The 20899-nt window shown below is 41.7% G+C and overlaps 1 protein-coding gene across 8 annotated transcripts in view; it reads right to left on the bottom strand.

Annotated features, from left to right (window-relative positions):
* HDAC7 (histone deacetylase 7) overlaps window positions 1–20899 on the bottom strand; it is a 597866-nt gene that overhangs the window by 12323 nt on the left and 564644 nt on the right. For all 8 annotated transcript variants that reach the window (XM_082245365.1, XM_082245362.1, XM_082245366.1 and 5 more), the window contains 5 exons: window positions 17427–17476; window positions 10312–10419; window positions 9918–9973; window positions 8541–8628; window positions 4716–4835 (listed from right to left, as the gene is read on the bottom strand). In XM_082245365.1, coding sequence (XP_082101491.1) covers window positions 4716–4835; window positions 8541–8628; window positions 9918–9973; window positions 10312–10419; window positions 17427–17476 — 422 coding nt within the window. The remainder of the gene's footprint in view (window positions 1–4715; window positions 4836–8540; window positions 8629–9917; window positions 9974–10311; window positions 10420–17426; window positions 17477–20899) is intronic.

The raw sequence follows: 20899 nt of genomic DNA, 5'->3' as shown, positions 1-20899 counted from the left end.
ACGCGTAGGGCATATTTATAACGGGGGCGTCATCATGCCCACTAGGGCACTGGATGCAGTGTATACAAAAAATCTTGTTATTTCTTTACGATGTGAGTATTTGTCTATTTTTAATAAATAAACAACAACAACATTGTCCAGCCATGAGCGTTTAAGGGCAATGAACAACAGATAGCCACATTTTATATACTAAATATAATTTTCATTCACAGTAATTATACTTAAGCCTATTGCCTTTCCCTTAGCTTAAAATGGCAAAATGTTAAAATATCAGGTGAGCACAGAAGTGCTTAAAGGATAAGTTCACCTTTAGTAACAAAGAACATGTTCCTGCTCCTACAACTTCTCCACGATCCCCCTTATAATTGTGATAGCAGGCTCCGGGATTTTCTCCCTGCACCAGCTGTCACAATTTGAAAAGAATGAGGCTGTGGGAGGCACCGCCCATACGGCTGCATTATTCTGTGAATGAATGAACTACAAGTACCAACATGTTTTGCGGCTGATGCCTTGTAGTTCTCAATGAACTGGTGAGCGCTCTAGTAGTTCATTGATTCTTTCTTTCATTCAGTAACTGCCTGTGATACGAGGTAATGGCAGACACAGACAGTCTGTAGGGGCCTGATATTGCACCTGTGATCTGGTGCAGGCACCTAACAAAATATTAATAAATGAACATTTTTTACTATTACTAAAAACGAATTATACATTTTTTTTTTTTTTAAAGATGAACTTATCCTTTAAACAAACTTAGAATTGACCATATATCCACCAGCAAGCCCATAAATATGTCAGACCACTCTTGCTGTATAGGGGCACAAGTAAAAGCAACAGCTAAATTATAAGATAATTATTACTTAACACCCATTGCTAATTAGGTAAACACAAAGGGAAACCACATATAAAAATAGAGCTAGAAGCCTATACCATATATTTAAACAGATGTGACAGATGTCTGATTGTAAGACTGAGCAGAGTGACTCATTACTTGTGTTTTGTTTTTTTGTTTTTTTCATGTCAAAAAATCCCATTCAACATTTTAAGCCAGCCACCCAAAATAGTGCAGCAACAAGCAGGCTTTTCTCTAGATTATTATTATCATACAGGATTTATATAGCGCCAACAGTTTGTGCAGCGCTTTACAACTTTACAGCTTTAGGGTAAACAGTACAGTTACAATACAATTCAATACTGGAGGAATCAGAGGGCCCTGCTCATTAGAGCTTGCAATCTAAAATAAAAAGGTTATGACTGCAATGCTCAGGCCTTTGACTCCACGTGAACAGCAAAGGTTAACAGTGCAGGAGAGGAAACTTGCTCTTGCCGGCTTCAAACGATAAAATGCAAGTGTTCTGTCTATCACTTTTATAACGTTGTTTTCAAAGGAGTTATTTTGGGCAGGAACACTTATTTCCCATCTGCTTTGCATCTTCCCTCCCCCTTTTTTTTTTGCAAAAAAACCCCTTTGTTCCTCAAAATATCAAAGTGATGATGATAAACTGTTTACAATGCAAAATCCTCTCAGGCCCTCATCCCGGGCACCCCTTCTGTAGTAGAGGCTGCACGTAATCAGCTGTGTCAGTCCTAAACTGTTCCTAAGCCATCTGTCTGCAATTATATGAAGATGCTGCAAAAGATCTAACACAGTGAAAGAAATATGGCAACTATAAGCCTAATGGGCATCAGTTTGCGTTGGTGACAAATCATCATCCAACAGGTGTGGGCACAAGATATTAAGCAGACCCCACTAAGCAGAAGATAGAAGGATTATTTTGCAGATAATAAGAAAATCTCCTCAGTTGCTCTTGGTTAATGAATTCTGCACATAATAATTGCCCAAGGTTCAGCTGGATCAAACTAAATGCCCAAAACTACCAAGTATGGAAGAGCATGTGACTGGTTCTGTGTGACAGTACCAGTGCTGGGTAGTTGGCACAGCACAGTCACAAAGCTTTAAATTTGGGCTTGCATAGGGCTTCCTTTCCTTGTTCCAGGAATTTGAACAGAATATCAGAAGGCAAAGGAAAGGCAAAGTGCAAATTCACTTAAAAAATTACCTTTTAGGTACATCAAGGTTTCTTTGGGCTAACAGTACTGTCAAGAGTGCGGGCATCTTTTCGTGCCTCTGCAAGTATCATTGATAAAATATATAAAGGGCATCAGCATCTGCCCAACCTGGAGTCAAGTCTAGTCTCTTTCCAAAGTAAAGCTATGCCTCCACCATTCTAAAGCTCAGTGCCAGTACCTCAATCTTTAACAGAGGCTCTAGAACTATAATCCCACCACTTTATAAAACTCTGGTCCGACCACATCTGGAGTATTCTGTCCAGTTCTGGTCGCCAGTCCTCAGGAAGGATGTGTTGGAGCTGGAGAGAGTCCAGAGAAGGGCAACTATACTAATTAGGGGATTGGAGGACCTTAATTATGAAGAGCGTCAACAATCGCTTGATTTATTCTCCCTGGAGAAGAGACGCCTGAGAGGGGACATGATAGCAATTTACAAATACCTCAATGGTGATCTCAGCATAGAAAAAAAACGATTCAGTCGCAAGGATTGCGTGAGGACGTGAGGTCATACAACGCAATTAGAAGAGAAGCGTTTTAACCTCAGGCAACGCAGGGATTTCTTTACTGTTAGGGCTACAAGATTGTGAAATTCTCTACCACAAGAGGTAGTTTCTGCGGGAAGTATGGCTACTTTCAAAAGACTCTTGGACGTACATCTCAAGGATCAGAACATTAAGGGGTATGAGAAATGATTACGGCCACACACACCCACACAGGTTGAACTGGATGGACTATTGTCTTTATTCAACCTCAACTACTATGTAACTATGCAATATTGAAATGCTAACCACTTGAAGACCTGCCTTTTTTCTGACATTTGTTGCTTCCAAGTTAAAAATCAGTATGTTTTGCTAGAAAAGTACTTAGAACCCCCAAACATGATGATTTTTTTTTTAGCAGAGGCCATAGAGAATAAAATGGTGGTCATTACAATATTTTATGTCACACTGTATATGCACAGCGGTCTTTCAAAGCACTTTTTTGGGGGATATAATACACTTTATTGAATTAAAATAAACAAAACAGTAAAGTTAGCCCAATTTGTTTGTATAATGTGAAATGTTTTATGCTGAGTAATAAGATACCGAACATGCGCACACAAACTACGGTACTTAAAAATCTCCATAGGCGATGCTTTAAATTTTTTTACAGGTTACACAGTTTAGTGTTACAGAGAGGTCTTGCGTGAGAATTATTGCTCTTGCTCTAACTTTCGCAGCGATACCTCACATGTGTGGTTTGAACACTGTTTACATTTGCGGGTGCGACATAGGTATGCGTTCGCTTTTGCACTCGAGCATGGGGGGATGGGGCACCTTAAATTTTTTTTTTTTCTTTTTTATTTGACTTTTTATTTTTACCCTTTCCTTTTTAATTTTTTGACCACTTTTATTGCTGTCACAAGATGTTTACCTTTCTTGTGACAGTAATAGGCAGCGACAAGTACTCTTTATGGAGAGATCTGGGGTCTCCTCTACACTTGAAAGCATTCAAAGCGCCAAGATCAGTGTTTTTGAATACTTTAAAATTTTTAAAACTGGCACATTTAAGACTCCAGTAAACTGGAAGTGATGTTGTAAGGTCACTTCCAGGTTACTACATCCGAGACCTGATCAAAGCTGATTCCGGCTTTGTTCGGGTCACTAGCCAGCTGGCAGATATGGTGGCTGGTCGCTCGGATCTCCTGGTGGGACTGGAGAGCCCAGGTGGGTGGCAGAAGGCAGTGGGAGGGGAAAAATTGCCCTCCTGTACTTGTAATAACAGCTGAGCAGGTGCTTACCTGCATCGGCTGCTAGTATAAGAAAGCCAACCGTCAGCTCTATCACCCAGGCACAACCACTTGAAGCAAAATTACGTACATGTACGCGACTTTGTGGCAAGTGGTTAAATTGACAAGTCCAAAGACAAGTCTTCGCTTCAGCAGCAAGGCCTCTTTAACTGCTTCAATACTGGGCAATTTCGCCCCCTTCCTGCCCAGGCCAATTTTCAGCTTATAGCATTGTTGCATGATATTTGCGCGGTCATGGAACACTGTACCCATAGAACATTTTTATCTTTTTTTTTACCTGGATAGAGCATTCGTTCAGTGGTATTTAATCACCACTGGGTTTTTTATTTTTTTGCTTAACAAATGAAAAAATACCTAAAATTGGAAAAAACCTGCATTTATTTTGTTTTTTATTTTTGCGTTTTTATGCTTTTTTTTTTAAGGGGAGATTTTTTTTTGTTAGGCAGATTAAAAAATCAAAAAATGCACTACATGCATTTCCACAGCTTTTCCATTGAAGTCTATTGAACCACAAATGCACCATGTTGCGTTTTAAATTCGTCCATGGCCCTTTCCAAAAACGCAGTGGTTGAAAAACGTATAGATGTGAACGTTTTCCATAGGAAATGAAACCATGTTAATTGGGCTGTAGTGTGTTTCTGCAAAATGCACTAAAATATGCATAGGTGTGAACCAGGCCTAAGCACAGTCTGTTCATTCAGAAAAGATAATCAATGGTAGTATATCCTGGAAAGCATTTTCCTTTTGCCTACAGCAGAATTTTAAATAGGCCTGCGAGTGTGGTTTATTACAGCTGATCGTGGTTAATGATGAAAAGATGGCTTTGCCAGCCCATTGTCTTTATGAAGATAGTTATTACCTCGTCAGCAGCTCCACTGCCAGGAAAGAAGTTGCCGTCATCATGTCGATGAAGGGAGATGTATAATACATTGGTATCCCTATAAAACACTCGTTGTGTTCCATTGCCATGGTGAACATCCTGGTAATAAAATTGATGACACAATAGTTAGTGAATAAAAGGTTTATCTTTAAACAAATTACATTGGTCTCATCTTTGCTAAAAGATCTTGCAAGTAAATTACAAATAAAATGTAAATAAAATCAGCGCAACCCCAAGTGAAATAAAAATTATTAAAAATGATTCCACCCCAATGGCAGCATACATTGTGTTTTTCACAAACCACAAATAGCAGATAAAATAGCAAATTAATCCAGTGCCAATGGTGAATAAAAAAAGTATATAGTGTCAATTAATGGCATTAACAAGTGTAAGACAGTGATTACATAAGATAAATAGCATCAATTAATCCCAATTACAAGTGTATAGCAGTGGTTCTCAAAAATAAATAACAATTAAAAATGTGCAAAATAAGACCTATATATATATATATATATATATATATATATATATAATATATTTCTTTTATTTCATATATATATATATATATATATATATATATATATATATATATATTTTTTTTTTATATAACCACTGCTATACACTTGTAATTGGGATTAATTGAGGCTATTTATTTATCTGATGTAATCACTGTCTTACACTTGTTAATGGGATTAATTGTAAGTAAATTACCCACAAATACATTTTATAAAGTAATTTTTTTTTTAGTGAACAGTGATTTCCTATCTCGTCTGTCTGGGTTTTCCTCCCATGTAGTAAAACAAAGAAATCTTCACGTCTCAATATATCTCTCTTTTGGTTGTGCACAGGTACTGCAAACATTCAAAGGAGAGACAAAAGCTCATTTGAATTTATTTGCCAATATCACTAAGCTTTGAACATTTAGATCTAGATCTTGATTGATAGTCTAAAGCCTGGTACACCCTATTTGTTTTTTCCTGGGTTGAACAAAAAAAAATTGTCAGGTCAGGGGCGCTGTACTAATGGTCCAGCATTAGTACTGCAATCTCCACTGCTGAGCTGTTGTTTTCTGACAGGGGAACGGAACCCCACCAGAACACTCTGATCAGTGCTCTAAGCCAGTTTTCCAGCAAGCTGGCCAATGGCCGGATTCTGTTGGACCAGCTGGCATACACACTGGCCTAATGTCAGCCGACATTTGTCCCATGTGTACAGGGCTTAAGTCAGTGGAAGAGCTATTATTTAGAGACAAGAGCACAAAGGATCTTCACATCTGCATACAGGTAACCATATCTTCATAAGCCATCTTCAAACATCAGCTGTGATACCTCCAAAGGCATAATGATTAATTCCTTAACAAAACCACAGCCCCAAAGTCATAGCTCATCACAAACAAGACAGATATTCATTGTCAGCTACTGCTCTAATGAACACCACCACCACCATCTGAACAATGACAAGGTCACCTGCAAACCAGAACAGCACAAGTACTATGGCCTCCTACGCCTAAACCAGTAGCGATACCACCAATGGATTACAAAATTATAAACCCATGTTGTGGAAGTCAAGAAAGAAAGGAGGGGTACTAATTTGCATCAACCCCAAAAAAATAGATGAGGCTAACGAGTCCTCGTGAATCTATCTCATCTAAATCAACCCGGCTGTACGATATTCTCATTATTCACTCAGCTGCTGGATAAAATCTGCTTGTTTTTAATGCATCATCTTCAATGTGATGAATGACTGGAGGGAGAATGCAAATATATGACATCTAGTGGTGGAAATCCATTACTACATGAATTATAAGCCATTTAAGCTGTAACCAGCAAACCTCTCCCAGCTCTTAAGAAGTTAGCACTATTGGCAAAGGAAACGCGTCAACATGTCGTCATCACACACGTGACGTCCAATAGGGATTGCAGCTATGAGCATGCACCTTTGAACTGGCGGTAGCCGGGCATCTAACAAGTGAGTGGGCTATTCATAACCGGAGTGGTATGGCAATATACAACACGCTGACTTGCAGCATAGGAGCTGGCGGACGGTAAGAGGTGGTGAGCTTCCGTCCACTGCTACTCTCCACTATATGCAACTGCTGGTGTATTCACACCCAGGCAGTCGTGACTTAAAAGATATGTCACTTCTGCTAGCTTGTATACACTCTGTACAGGAGTATTGCCCTATCAGAAAAAACCTGGAGCTTTTCTATTGAGTATACCAGCCCACTAACACACATTTGGAAAGGGCAATCTTGCAGCTGTAGTAATACTCAATCACTGTCAGATCCATATGCAGTCATCATATCCTCCCACGGATTGATTCATTTTTGACTGGCTACAGTTAATCTATTGGATTGATGGACTACTACATAGTCTCAGACTTAGATAGTCCCTAACGTGAATCTCCATTTAGGTCCAGTGATGTGACTGGATTGTATAGCTGGAGGTGAGTGGTAATCCATGCGCGTCTGCTTAATCCCCCATTACTGACAACATTGTCACCATTTTAATTTGGTTTGGTGGAGGAACATGTAATTTGTTTTAATACTTTTCAATCGGTTATTTTCAATAAATTGTTTTTTTATAACCATTATGTCCCTTTATGTAACATTCTTGGTGGGCCTTGTCCTCCTTTATTGCATGTTGTGGAAGTCAGACAAAACATTTTCCCCATTCTACAGGACTACTAGGCCACATGTTTCGGTGCAAAGAATGGCACAAAAATACAATGGGAAACTAAAGCAAAAATGATGACCTATCAGTTGCAAAAAAAAGATGCATGTCTAACAAAAAATTAACATACTATTGGCTTTAATAACAAAATCTTGATTCTCGCTTAAAAAAAAAAAAAGGGGGGGGCTAGAACACCCCACCTTCCTACTCCAAACCGCTGCAACATTTAATTTCTTAACTTCTTCAGAGTGTTGAGTGGCCAGACACCCAGGAGGGAGTTGCAGAAGGTTGGAGAGGGCTTGTAAGTGTGACTGTGCTGTATTCAAGTTTTATAGTGCACACAGCAATCAAACGCGAAAATAGGACAAAACAGGGCTGCAACCAATACAAGTTTTTCAGAATTCCACTCCATGCAATGCCCTGTGATGGATGACAACTAAAATGACTTCCTCTACAGAAGGCTGAGGACTGTCTATTCTCCTCTATGGGACAGTGCTGGTACTTGGTGAATGGCCCAGCACTGTCACATAGAGGCAAGTAGACAGTCAAGTACCCATACTGCTGCAACTAGAGCAACTCTGAACTTATAAAGGGCTTCTTTTCTTCATTCCTGGCTCCAAGCCCCTAAAACAAGGGGGGGGGGGAACTTTGCAGAGGAAAACAAAGAGCCTGCAAATTTTCATCTCCTTTTAAAAATGCTATTTTTTTTCTGTTGGTCACTGGTTCAGTGCTTTATAAGTCCCTGGCCCAAAACAAGGATGTAGCCAGTGAAGTCAAAATGACTGATTAGTTTACTGATCCAAGAAAAGTATGCTAAACAACTGGATTGATAAGGGCAATTTACATTTTCTGAATGAAAAGTCAGAAAAATGCAGCCTATGTACACCTTTATTAGGCCTCTATGGAATTTCCCAGATCTCTAGGTACATGTAGAGCATGTAAACAGCTGGTAAATGAAAAGGCTGCTGCACTCAGGCATCTTCCTCATCTCCATCTAATTCAGAACCAAGGAAAATGCAGGTGGAGCCCATCTTTATAGAAGGGATGCCAATCTCTGCCTGAGACCATGTAAAGTAAACACAGTGCTAAGGGAGAAAACTGCACAAAAAATGGCAATGTACATATAACTTACCCAGTCCACAATAAGAATCTTTCGGACGTCTAGTCTCTGTTGCAGTTGTTTGGCGGCGATGGCTACGGAGTTGAAGAAACAGAAGCCCCTAAGAGGCAATAAACCAAATGTCAGGACACATAATAAAGCTAGCTGCAGACATCACAGAGAAGTCTGACATGAAGACAAAACCAAAATGCTAATAGATATCTTAAATGATAATAAATCTCATTAAAAAAACATTCGGGTTGATTTACTAAAACTGGAGTGTGCAAAATCTGGTGCAGCTGTGCATGATAGCCAATCAGCTTCGGACTCCAGCTTGTTCATTTAAGCTTTGACAAAAAAACTGGAAGCTGTTTTTATCTAGTGCTGCACCGGATTTTGCACTTTCAGGTAAGCAAATCTTTTTTTATTCCCCTAAACTAGGGGTCTCCAGACTTTCTAAAGAAAGGGCAAGTTTATTGTCCTTCAGACTTTAGGGGGGTCAGACTATGGACATTGGGAGTAAACAATGCCTGATCTTAGGTATTAGGGGGAGAAATAGTTGGTGTCAGTAGGAGGAATAGTGTCCCATTTTTGTTGTCAGTAGAAGAAATAATGTCTCAAGGGCCAAATAAAGGCAAGCAAAGGGCTGCATCTGGCCCTAGAGCCGCAGTTGGGTGACCACTGCCCTAGACCAAAATGAGCAATTTATCCTTGCAGTGCAGGCACAGCCTCCTACATGGGATATTTTTTCTAGTGGGCTTTAATGTAGTCTACTTAGATACACTGTAAAAGTTTTTGGCATTAAGAAAATTAGCCTACTAGGGTAATATTATTACTAAGTCTACTTATGTCATAAAACAAACCTTGACTTAAAAAAACAAAAATTTACAAAATCACTCTGGGTAGGCAACTCCAACATGTTGACAGAACCAGTTACATCTTCTGAAACCCCAAAAACAGCGGTGCCCTGGGTTGCAAAAGCAACCCTATTTGCTGACATTGACCCAATGCCCCCTCTCCTCATTCTGTTGGGTAGTGAGGCTACTCATAACAGTGATGGTTCAATTGCAAGTCTTAGGAAACACAGGGAACAGAAAAAGACAAGAGCTAAGGTGCCAGTATTGCACATCAGCGCTCCCTACTAAGCAGTGTACGTAGCAGTTTACTATGTTTTAAAGCCCACAGGTACATTTAAAAATGAATTTTTAACCCAAAAAAGTGTAGTAGCACATGCATCATTTACTAGATAGACTATGAAGGGTTCACTATCTCTGACATCTAAATGCATTTTATAGTGTTATGCTAAACTAACTTCATATACTAGTTATGGAGAAAGACACCCTGCTGTAAATGGCTCCAAAAAACACAGTCAGTTAGGATACCAGCAGAAGAAATATAAAATATTCATACATAGCAGTTGACGGGTCTGCATGATGTCCTGGGGGCCTCACCAAAGCAAATCCATTCTGCAAGAAAAAGATAGAACCTGATGAGCTGACAGCAGAATCACATTTATGAATGCAGCTCTGAGGCTCAGGAAATATAGTCTGCTCCCATAAAACAGACATGGAATTTTATTTCAGTGGCCATCCAAACAGGTGCAGCCAATATGTGGATAAAGGCGGTTATGTTTAGAACAAACAAATATTATCCATATTACCAAATTGAATAAATACACAAATGTCCAGTACTGGAGTCCACTGTCTGATCTCCATTCCATGGCAGAAGAAGAAGAGATGGTTTTCAGGAGGTCACAGAGAAGCTCCAGTTACAGTTGCCATAAAAATACTTTTACACAACATACCTTTAATTCTTGTGTTACAACTTTAAATGCCAGTTCAATGACGCTTCCGGCAGCCCAGCGAGCAGCATTTGAGGAATGGAGCTCATTCCAGATAGTGTCACTGTCCACCTGCAAGTAAAAGGAGTGGCAAGAAATTAAGTAGCTATTATTTTGAAAAATTTAATATGTAAAGAAGACGTGAACTAGTTGGAAGTTGTGCCCAAAAAAGGTAGGCAGAGTGTAAAGGACTAGTCATCAGTATGCCTGTGGTCTCTCTGCTACGAATCATTTCCCTATTACTAACCTAACCTAACCTAACCTAACAAGCATGTTCTGCTCAGTATCTCGGTATGGAAGCAGCCACCCGATAAAGGCAGAGCCTTGCTTCCCCATGTCAGATACTGCAGCAAGGTGAACAGTGAACAGAAGAGCAGTGACATCAACAATTTTGCTCCAAATCTCCTGAGTATAGCAGTCAGAAACAGCAGATCTATAGTTTCACAATGCAGATATACAGCTTTGAGACTACAGGCACAGGAGTAACTAGGAAACTTAAAGAGGGCCTTTAATCAAAAAGTCTCCCCCAACTCCCCCCCCACGATTGTTTTTTTTTTTTTTTTTTGGGGGGGGGGGGGGGAGAGCGGGTACCTAGTTTTGACAGGTACCCACTCCCACTTGGATCGCCTAGGCGATCTGAGCAGAAATTTTTCTCCCACCCTCCCTGCTCGCAACCTACTGGGACAGGTCGCAGGTCTCAGAAGGCTGTCTGTCAAACTATTCACAAAGTGCAGCGCGGCTCACACATGTGGAGTAGGTAGCCAGCTGTGAAGCCACAAGGAGTCACAGCCGGCTGCCCACAGTTAACATGCTGGCGCCAAGGACCAAAGACCGGTGAAGAAATTGGTTAGGTGAGCACAGGTCTGGATTCTTGGGCAGGTGAGTTTGTGTTTATTGAAAGTCAGCAGCAACAGTTTTTGTAGCTACTGACTTTTAATTTTCGCACATCTGACTGAAGCTCCTCTTTAAAATACCAGGATGTGCACTACTATTTTTCCATAAGGGACACAAAACAAAAATGGGATTTTTGACTTACCTGAAAAACCATTTCTCTGATGTTCATTGACAGACACAGCTCCTGATCTTGTTAACCATTGGGTTATACTACCCCCTACAGGAGAAGGACACTAGGCAGAAAAAAGGTCTGGCCACACCTATGGGCTGTCCCAGGGGATATACTCCCTCTCTCTGCTATAGCCACTCAGTTTTGTTACATGCCATGTCAGAAGAATTACAACTCCGCAGAGGGGTGGGTGCTGTGCCCGGCAATGAGCATCAGAGAAATGGATTTTAAGGTAAGACGAAAACCCTATTTTTTCTTTCGTTCATTGACGGACATAACTCCTAATCTTCTTAACCATTGGGACGTCCCAAACCAGTGTTAAACATGAGGGATGGGAACAGCGAAAAATAAATTCCCAAGGCTAACTATAGCCAACCAGGTAAACTGGAGCTCAACCAAAACAACTGGAGCTCACCTGAAAAGAACAGCAGCCTGCAAAACCTTGCGGCAAAAGGAAGCATCCGCAGATGCCAACACATCCACTTTAGAGAACTTTGTGAAAGTGTGCGCCAACGACCAAGTGGCCGCCTTGCAAACCTGCATCTGATGATGGAAGGCCCAGGAGGCACTGGGTGCCCGAGTAGAGTGTGCCTTGACAAGAAAAGGAGGAACTTGACCCTTGATGGAATAGGCCTGAATCACCGTCTGTCTGATCCATCTGGAAATGGTCACAGAGGAATCGGACAGTCCCATTCGTAAGCACAAATAGTGAGTCTGATTTCCTATAAGACTTCGTAGCTGCCAGATACACCCTAATCGCCACATCCAAGGCATGCAAAGCAATTTCCTTTGGATGTTTTGGCCTGGGACACAGAGAAGGCAACACAATGTCTTCATTCAAATGAAAATCAGAAAAAAGCTGAGGAAGGAACGAAGGACAGGGGCGAAGAACCACCTTATCACTGTGAACCACCAAGTAAGGTGAACGACAGGGTAACGCCACCAATTCAAACACCCTGTGTGCAGAGGTGAAAGCCACCAAAAAGGCTTCTGGGACAGCGTAAGCAGGGGAATCTCCCGAAGATTCTCAAAAGGAGGCTTCTGGAGGACCGAGAGCATCATTTGAGGTCCCAGGGCAGCAACAGAGACCGCACTGGAGGGGTAAAGTGCCTAAATCCCTGAAGAAAATTACGCACAAAGAAGTATGTGACCCTTGATAGTACTCAAGGCCAGTTTCTGTTCAACCCCCCGTTGAAGGAAGGTCAAGATCCGAGCCACCGAAAAAAGAGAGAGGATGAACCCCAAGAGACTCACAGCACGCAATGTACGATTTTCGTGTATGATGGTAGATCTTCCTAGAAGTAGACCTCCTAGCTTTTAACAGCGTTGGAATCACTGACTCAGACAAACCTCTATCCAGCAGCACCTGGTGTTCCACAGCCAAGCCATCAAAGCCAGTGACTGTAAAGCAGGATAGAGGATTGGTCCGTGGGACAGCAGATCCTCCCTGAGAGGAAACCTCCAAGGAATGTCGGCGACCAGTCACACCTGATCGGTGTATCCAGCCCGGCGAGGCCAGTCTGGGGCCACTAAGATGACCGGAATCCTTTCTGCCTCGATTTTGCTTAGAAGTCTTGGCAGAAGCTTGAGAGGAGGGAAGGTATAAAGCAGACAATACTGATCTCCACAGGGCCACCAGCATGCCAGTGGCATCTGCCTGTAAAGCAGAATGAAAGATTGGGCCTTGGAACAGCAGATCATCCCTGAGAGAAGAGGAAACTTCCAAGGAATGTCGGCGACCAGCCGCACCAGATCGGCGTACCAAGCCCAGCGAGGCCAGTCCGGGGCCACTAAGATGCCTGGAATCCCTTCTAACTCGGTCCTGCATAGAAGTCTTGGCAGAAGCTTGAGAGGAGGGAAGGCGTAAATCAGACGATACTGACCCCATGGGGCCACCAGCACACCAGACGATTTTGTGACCGAGCCACAGACCTCTGCACCTTTCTGTTGAGCAGGTACGCCAACAGATCCACCTTGGGCTTCCCCACTGGAGACACAACCGAAGAAACACCTCTGGATGAAGGGACCACTCCCCTTGGTCCAACGCCTGCTGACTGAGGTAAGCCGCCTGACAGTTTTCCACCCCGGGAATGTGTACGGTGGAGCGGGTTGAAACTAACCGTTCTGGCCACCTTAGAATGCTGGCTACCTCCAGAGCCACCAGGATACTTTTTGTGCCCCCCCTGTTGATTTGGCATTGTCCGATTAAATGTGCACTGGACATCCCTGATGAGGATCCGTCCAATGTTCCAGGCACAGTCTGATCGCTCGGAGTACCAAGACATTTATCGGTAGTTTGGGCTCTTCCAGTGTACAGACCCCCTGAGCCGGAATTTTGCAGAGGACTCCTCCCCAGCCGGACAGGCTGGCATCCATGGTGACTACTGTACAATACAAGGGGAGAAAGGATTTGCCCAGCCGAAGAACAAAGCCACCACATCAGGGACTCTATCGTGCGAACTGACTCAATTCTGAACTACGGCGCCCGCACAAAACAGGTCCAGAACCCCTGAAAACATTCCAAAGTCGGAATCGGGACCATCACCCTTTAAAGTAAAAGGTCGTGCACCACCTCAAAAAGAGCCTGTAGGCGGACCGGGGACAGTCGCACGTTGGAAGGAAGAACCTTACCGGAGGGTAAGAACGCAACTCGAACTTGTAGCTGGACCAAATGACTTTGTGGACCCACCTAACTTGCACCAAAGGAGTCCACGGGTCCGGGAACCAGGGAAAAAATCCCCCCACCCTAGATACTGGTGAGGGCACACCTTCATGCTGAAGGGGCCTTGTCTGCAGGTCTGGAGAAGCCCGATCTTGACTTGCCAGACCAAGTTCACGTGGATCCTCCAAAGGAGGCCCCGAAGGGCTCCGATTCCTTGTCATTTGACCATGAGGGACAAAAAAAACGTATAAGCAGAGAAGGAGGGCCCATGTCTACGATGAGGGTCGTTGCCCTTAGTAGCCTGCGGAAGAAAGGTACTCTTCCCCCATGTGAGACCTTTAATGATGTCATCCAGGGTAGCACCAAACAGGCGATCTCCTTGAAAGGGAAGATCAGTCAAGGCCTTTTTAGAAGTCTGGTCTGCAGACCAGCATTTGAACAAATAGACACGCCAAACGACCACTGCCAAAACAAACAGCCGAGCCACTTGGGGAGCCGCATTCCAAAGAGACATCACAGAGAAACTGCAGCCCCTGGACCAGCTGGTCCGCCAGCTCAGCAAAGGCAGGGGGGAGCTACTCCCACTCCAGGTCACTACGCAAAAGCCTAGCCCATTTGGTCAGAGTCTGCGACACCAGGGCATTGGTGACTATTGGCCTCAGTGCCAAACCAGCCAGGATGTACATATTGCGGACCACAGCCTCCGCCTTCCTGTCAGCTGGGTCCATAAAGGCTGGGGACTCTTCAACCGGAATCATGGTTGCCTGTTCAATCTGGAAACTAGAGGGTCCATCACAAGTGGAACAGTCCACTTCTTAAGAAGGGGCTCCTCACAGGGGTGTCGCCTAGCAAAATCGCTTAGGGACCTCAAGGGGACGCTTTGGTCATCCTCACTATTTAGTGACACTTGTCAAAATAGGAGGGAAAAGAGAACACGTTTTCCGCTCTGGATGGCTTGTGAATGCCAAAGGGAACCTGTGCCTCTGCCGCAGCTTCAGCTGCATCCTCCATCTTTAAGGTCTCACGCACAGCTACAATCCCTGCGCCCACCATCTAAAAAGAAAAAAATGCCAGGACCAGAGATTCCAGCAAGGAGAGAGGAGTACCTATAGCAGAGAGAGGGAGTATACCCCAGGGGACTGCCCATAGGCGCAGCCGGACTTTCTTTCTGCCTAGTGTCCTACTCCTGTAGGGGGCAGTATAACCCAATGGTTAAGAAGAACAGGAGCTGTGTCCGTCAATGAACGAAAGAGAAATTTTTAATTTTTCAGGGTGCTGCTTGGGCACAAATAGTACTTCTATATTTTCCCTATAACAGTGCAGATCCTGGTTTTGGTAAGTTAATTTCTAGGGCAAAGATTTAACAGCATTTTAGAAGATAAGCACAACTGTACCATATACACCATGGGGAGAAATAATAGAATAGGGTAACATCAAATCATAATAGCAAAGATCATATTGTGTCAAACAAGTCATTTTTTATCATTCTCTTGTTGACTAAGTTCCTGGTTGACACACTGTGTCATTAGAAATGTATTTTCCAAATGCCAGTTGGTAACCCAACACTAGAGTGTCTGACTGTATTACCCGAGGATACTCAGAGCTAGATCTTCAAGTGCTTATGGATAAAGCGCTTAATGATTTTGGGTGAGGCAGGAGCCTCAAAGCCAGTGCCTGCCCGTGCCTCTGATCTCAATTATGGTTTGTTTTTAGGAATAAACGCACTGGAAAGGAATTTATTTTATCTTTTTTTTCTTCTTCTTCTTCTTTCATTTCCCGTGAAACATCTTGTTTTCATCAGAGTCGCGTCAGCGCCAGGGAAATAACAAAGGAGACACGGAAAAACCTGGGGGATTCTAGACTAATCAAAGCCATGTGTGAGGCCTTAACTCAATCATCCCCTGAGGTTTAGCTGGCACAAGGCTCAGCTTTGGGTGAATCACTCATGGGACAGTTATGGGGACAAGTGAGTTTATCTGGCCAGGGTCCTCGCAGAAGACAGTGCAACTCGCCGTAGAGTCCATGATGCATAGTGATGAGTTGGAATGCCAATTATTCGGATATAATCACAGACCAGTATCATATTTTAAGTACAACGAAAGGCAACATGTTTTATTGCTGTCTGTGTCTCCATTAGGAAGTTTCACTCTGTCTAAATGTCCTGAACATCAATATTACCAGAAATAAAAGTTAGTAAAAAATTCATAATTTGGAAGTTGCCACCAGCACAAGAATAGAGGAGATAACTACCAATAGGAATGCTTGTCTCCCTGACAACTGTCTAAGAGGAGATTTCCCTTACATTGGAAAGATATCACACTTTCTGTTGAGTCTACATACCAGGAAGTAAAGCAAAATTTCCCTAATTAGACAGCGATGGCAAAAAAACAAAAACTAAAACATGTGGTTTTAACCTTTACCTACTTTATCAAAAATGAAAAAAGAAAAAAAAAAAAAGCTGTTTTGACTTTAGATATCCTTATATATTATATATATATATATATATATATATATATATATATATATATATATATATATATATATATATATATATATATATCCTAAATGCTCTTAGTCAGCTTAACAGTTAAGAGTAAAAGAATGTGTTTTCATGTATTCCATGTGTTAGATGAAAGACTCCCATATTTCCCTGAAGGATAAGGAACATGACTTCTAATGTACCATTATATCTGGGAGACTATCAAAGGGGACAGTTGGGAACATGCATTCCTACTGTCTCTATAAAGAGGTGCAATCTTGAAGAGATTGACTTCAAAGTGTCCCACTGTCAGCACAAACTGTGAGATATATAGGTGTTACTCCATCTGAGAGAAATATATGGTGAAATCACGAAAAGAAAGAAGCAAAAGATCATTCTATGAGCCCGAGTGCTTATGGTACAGATGTGATGTAAATGCAGTATAGGAGCAATCAAATACCGTATTCGCTATTCCCAAACAAATGACAACAGGTTACAGGTTACTACTGGTTAAATCCCACCCTTACCATTATTAAATGCCTTTTATTTTTAATACATTTTTTAATTTGTATCATTAAAATGTTTTAATTTTTATTATTAGTTTATTAACTTTTATGAAATAAAAGTTATTGCCTGTAGAACAAATTAAAGCATGGCTAGAAGTGGAAGCTAACAAAAACACCTTTAAGTTTTGATTGCTTCAGCAACGTTTCTTCTGCTATAAATTGCCAAAGGTAGAACATATTCCCAAAACATCTAACACACCTCTACACAGAGAAGGAATCTTATTGGGTCTATACCTTAATTAAACAAGGTTTATCAAATATATACTGTATCATAGCAAAAAATTCCTTACGATCGTTAGAGAGACTCACCCCAAGTCCTCCACACGGCAGCATAACAAACATCCTCTGAGCAAGAATTCCTAAGAGACAAAAATAAAATATCATTGTAAAATACAAAATGATAAAAAGATGTAAAGAAATGTGGCAGCTTTCAGTTTTTTGGTGTTTATATAAGTTCCATTATTGGTGTTCTCATCGGTTAGATAGGGGTTTCTAATTACAGAGCTTCCCTAATGCAGCTTCCACATATTATTGCAAATGTATGCAACCAAGACTTGTGGTGTAAAACATGGTACCGTGTAGCCATTTTCAAATATGAAAACCAAAGTTGCTAAAACAAAAATCACTTCTATAAATATTAAGAGCACCACTGGCCATTAAAAGAGAAATGTAAGAAATGTCTCACTTCAAGCGTTTAGCTGTTTAATTGCCTTCTCAATGTTTGTGTCTCAAGATGCAGGGCTGCAGCTTGAAACTTTTAAAAAAATGCAGATCAATGGAAGTACACAGAATGCAGAAACAGGAGATGTTGCCGCAGGAAGCTTTACACAAACATCCAACATGTAGGATCGTAAGCATATAACTTAGGAGAGGCGAGATGCAAACTGGTCCATCACATGTCAGAGCAACACAAATGGGTTCCAGCAACTTGTGTTTTATATGTTCCTATTGTGAACAGAACAAATCTTTTATGACTGTAAATAAATTTGGGTGTATAGATTATAATTCAGTACAGTATACTACATAGGATTTACTCAAACTGGAGAGTGCAAAATCTGGTGCAGCTCTGCATAGAAACCATTCGGCTTCTATCTTCAGCTTGTTCAATTAAGCTTTGACAATAAAACCTGGAAGCTGATTGGTTTCTATTTAAAGCTGCACCAGATTTTTCACTCTCCAGTTTTAGTAAATCAAAAGTGCTGGGATTTTTATATTCAGCTGAAATTTTATGTATATATGTGTATATATATATATATATATATATATATATATATATATATATATATATATATATATATATATATCTGTGAAGACTATGGACACTCATGAACTATACATTCTGCATCAAAGTAGAAGAAAAACAAACCAAGGGTGACTAAAGCTGGTCACAAGTGATGCGATTTTCTTTCCTGCAACCACAGTTGGCAGACAAGAAAATCGCTAGATTCCCCCATTACCACAGTCAGTGTTGATGGGGGACTCCCTCCTGCCGAGCTATTGTGTTCTCCTGGTGGTAGGGGGGTGCAATCCCTGCCAGGAGAACACACAGTGATTATTGTTAAAGCGGTAGTATACCGCTTTTTTCACTTTTAACTACAGGTAAGCCTATAATAAGGCTTACCTGTAGGTACAATTAATTTGGGAGATATTTGCAGTGCATGCAGCCGCTCACGCGAGCGGCGCATGCACTTTGAAAGTACGGCGGACCTTCAGCTTCCCTTGCCGGGAGCTAGCCGGAAAATGACTCCCGCATGCGCGGGAGTGACATCATCGCGGCTCCGGCCAATCACAGCGCCGGAGCCGCCGACTCCGGAAGAGACGCAGTGGGATCATGTCAGCGCCCCCAGCGGTGTCTGGGGGTCCGTGTCAGGGCTTCGTTCTAAGGTAAGTAATTCAGAATGAGCTAGTATGCGATGCATGCTAGCTCATTATGCCTTTGTCTTGCAGGTTTTTTTATTTTTTTTTTTTTATTTTAGGTTTACAACCGCTTTAAGGGCATAAGCCGCTGGCAATAATCACATGAAAAATCTGACATGCTGGTTGTACCTAAGTTGATCAACTTGGGTACAACCAGTATGTCAGATTAATTTTTTTTTTTTTTTGATCAATCAACTTGGGTACAATCAGCCTGCCCATATATGGTTAGAATCTCGGCCCATCCCTGCTGATCTGGCCAAGATTCAAACTGTCTATTACTGGCTTAAATTAAATTACAGGGGTCAATGACTCCAGCAGTTTGTTATCTGGCATTTAAAATGATAGCAGTAGTGCATGTGAGAAGGGTAAATATATTTACAAATAGGAACAGATATTTTGCTTCTTAAACACATGTTATAGAAGGGATGTTTAACACTCCAGCTGTGGTGAAACTACAAATCCCATCATGCCTGTGGCTGCCATGGTTTTGCAATGCCCCATGGGCCTTGCAGCTCCACAATAGCAGAGGCTGCCTACCACTGCGAACACACACACACTTCATACTGGCTGCATACATATCATAGACAGACTGTTACTGAAGGGCGTGCATACAAATCTGTACAGGAAATGCCATTATGAAAATATGAAACAGCAAACTGTAAAAAAATAAAATGGCTATAAAGCTCAGTTGGCCTTTCACTAGCAGCTTAAAAGGTGTACAATCAGAACTCACACTGTAGCTACTAAAACATGAGGAGCACATTCCTCACTCAGGGCTCTATACTTTTCCCTATATTGGTATGTGGGGACAAGAAGATATTATCTTTTTTATAACTTTTAGAATCAGCATTAAGAGATGAATCACAAGCAACAACATATGGATAAAAAAAAAAACAGAATGTTCAGAACCACATGTATGTCAGTATGAAATAAAGGTGCACACAACCATGAATCCTAAATGTTGATTATCAGCCTGGTGATAAGAAGAGACAGAGAAGGAGAGAGTCAAGGGGGAGATTTTTTATAGGTTTCTCCGAGAGAATAATAAATTAGATCTAGTTGATATGATGTTAGTACAGAAGGGTTAGTGTGAAGGGTGTATTCTGCGCTGTTGGCAGAATTCAGGAGTCCATATGAGAAAGCTTTTGTGATTGCCTAAGGTGAGTCATCCCTCCATACTCCTGATTTCATTTATTTCACACACCTACTCAACAGAGGGGACCACAGTAACCCCCCCCCCCCCCCCCCCGTGTTGTGGGCAGAATCTGGCATAATAGATGGTCAGTTTGGTTGTGGCACTGCCTCCAGATTATACGGTAAACTTAAAGTATCTGGCCAAAAGGACTTTGAAAGAGTAGGCCAATTCCACCAGCCACCAATACTGAAGAGAAAATTCTGTTGGGCTCACGTTCCATCTTGTAAGAAGTCTTTTTTTAGAAGTAAAAGCAAGATTCTCTGCTGGGGTATGATTTTGTTTTGTTTTTTTCTCCCCTATTGACATGCCCAGCTCCTGCCTCAAATTCTGTATTAGTTCCTATAGCATGATATTTTTGTCCTTCTGGAGCGTGCTATGGAGGAGAGATGGGGTATATGTAGGAGTGTCCTGTAGGAGGACAAGAATGGCCTGCTGGTTTTGTAGGAACAGATCAAGGTGGATATTTGTTTAAATGTAAACTGCAACAGTCTATGCCAGTGATGGTGAACCTTGGCACCCCAGATGTTTTGGAACTACATTCCCATGATGCTCATTCACTCTGCAGTGTAGTTGAGCATCATGGGAAAGTTAGTTTCAAAACATCTGGGGTGCCAAGGTTCATCATCACTGGCTCTATGCTGTGGACAAAGGCTTTAAGGGAAATCACACT

The sequence above is a fragment of the Pelophylax lessonae genome (genome assembly GCF_965119305.1).
Source record: "Pelophylax lessonae genome assembly, chromosome: 2".
NCBI classification, from domain to species: Eukaryota; Metazoa; Chordata; class Amphibia; order Anura; family Ranidae; genus Pelophylax; species Pelophylax lessonae.
Note: the sequence above shows the minus strand (reverse complement) of the source record. Positions and strands in the feature narration are given on the sequence as shown.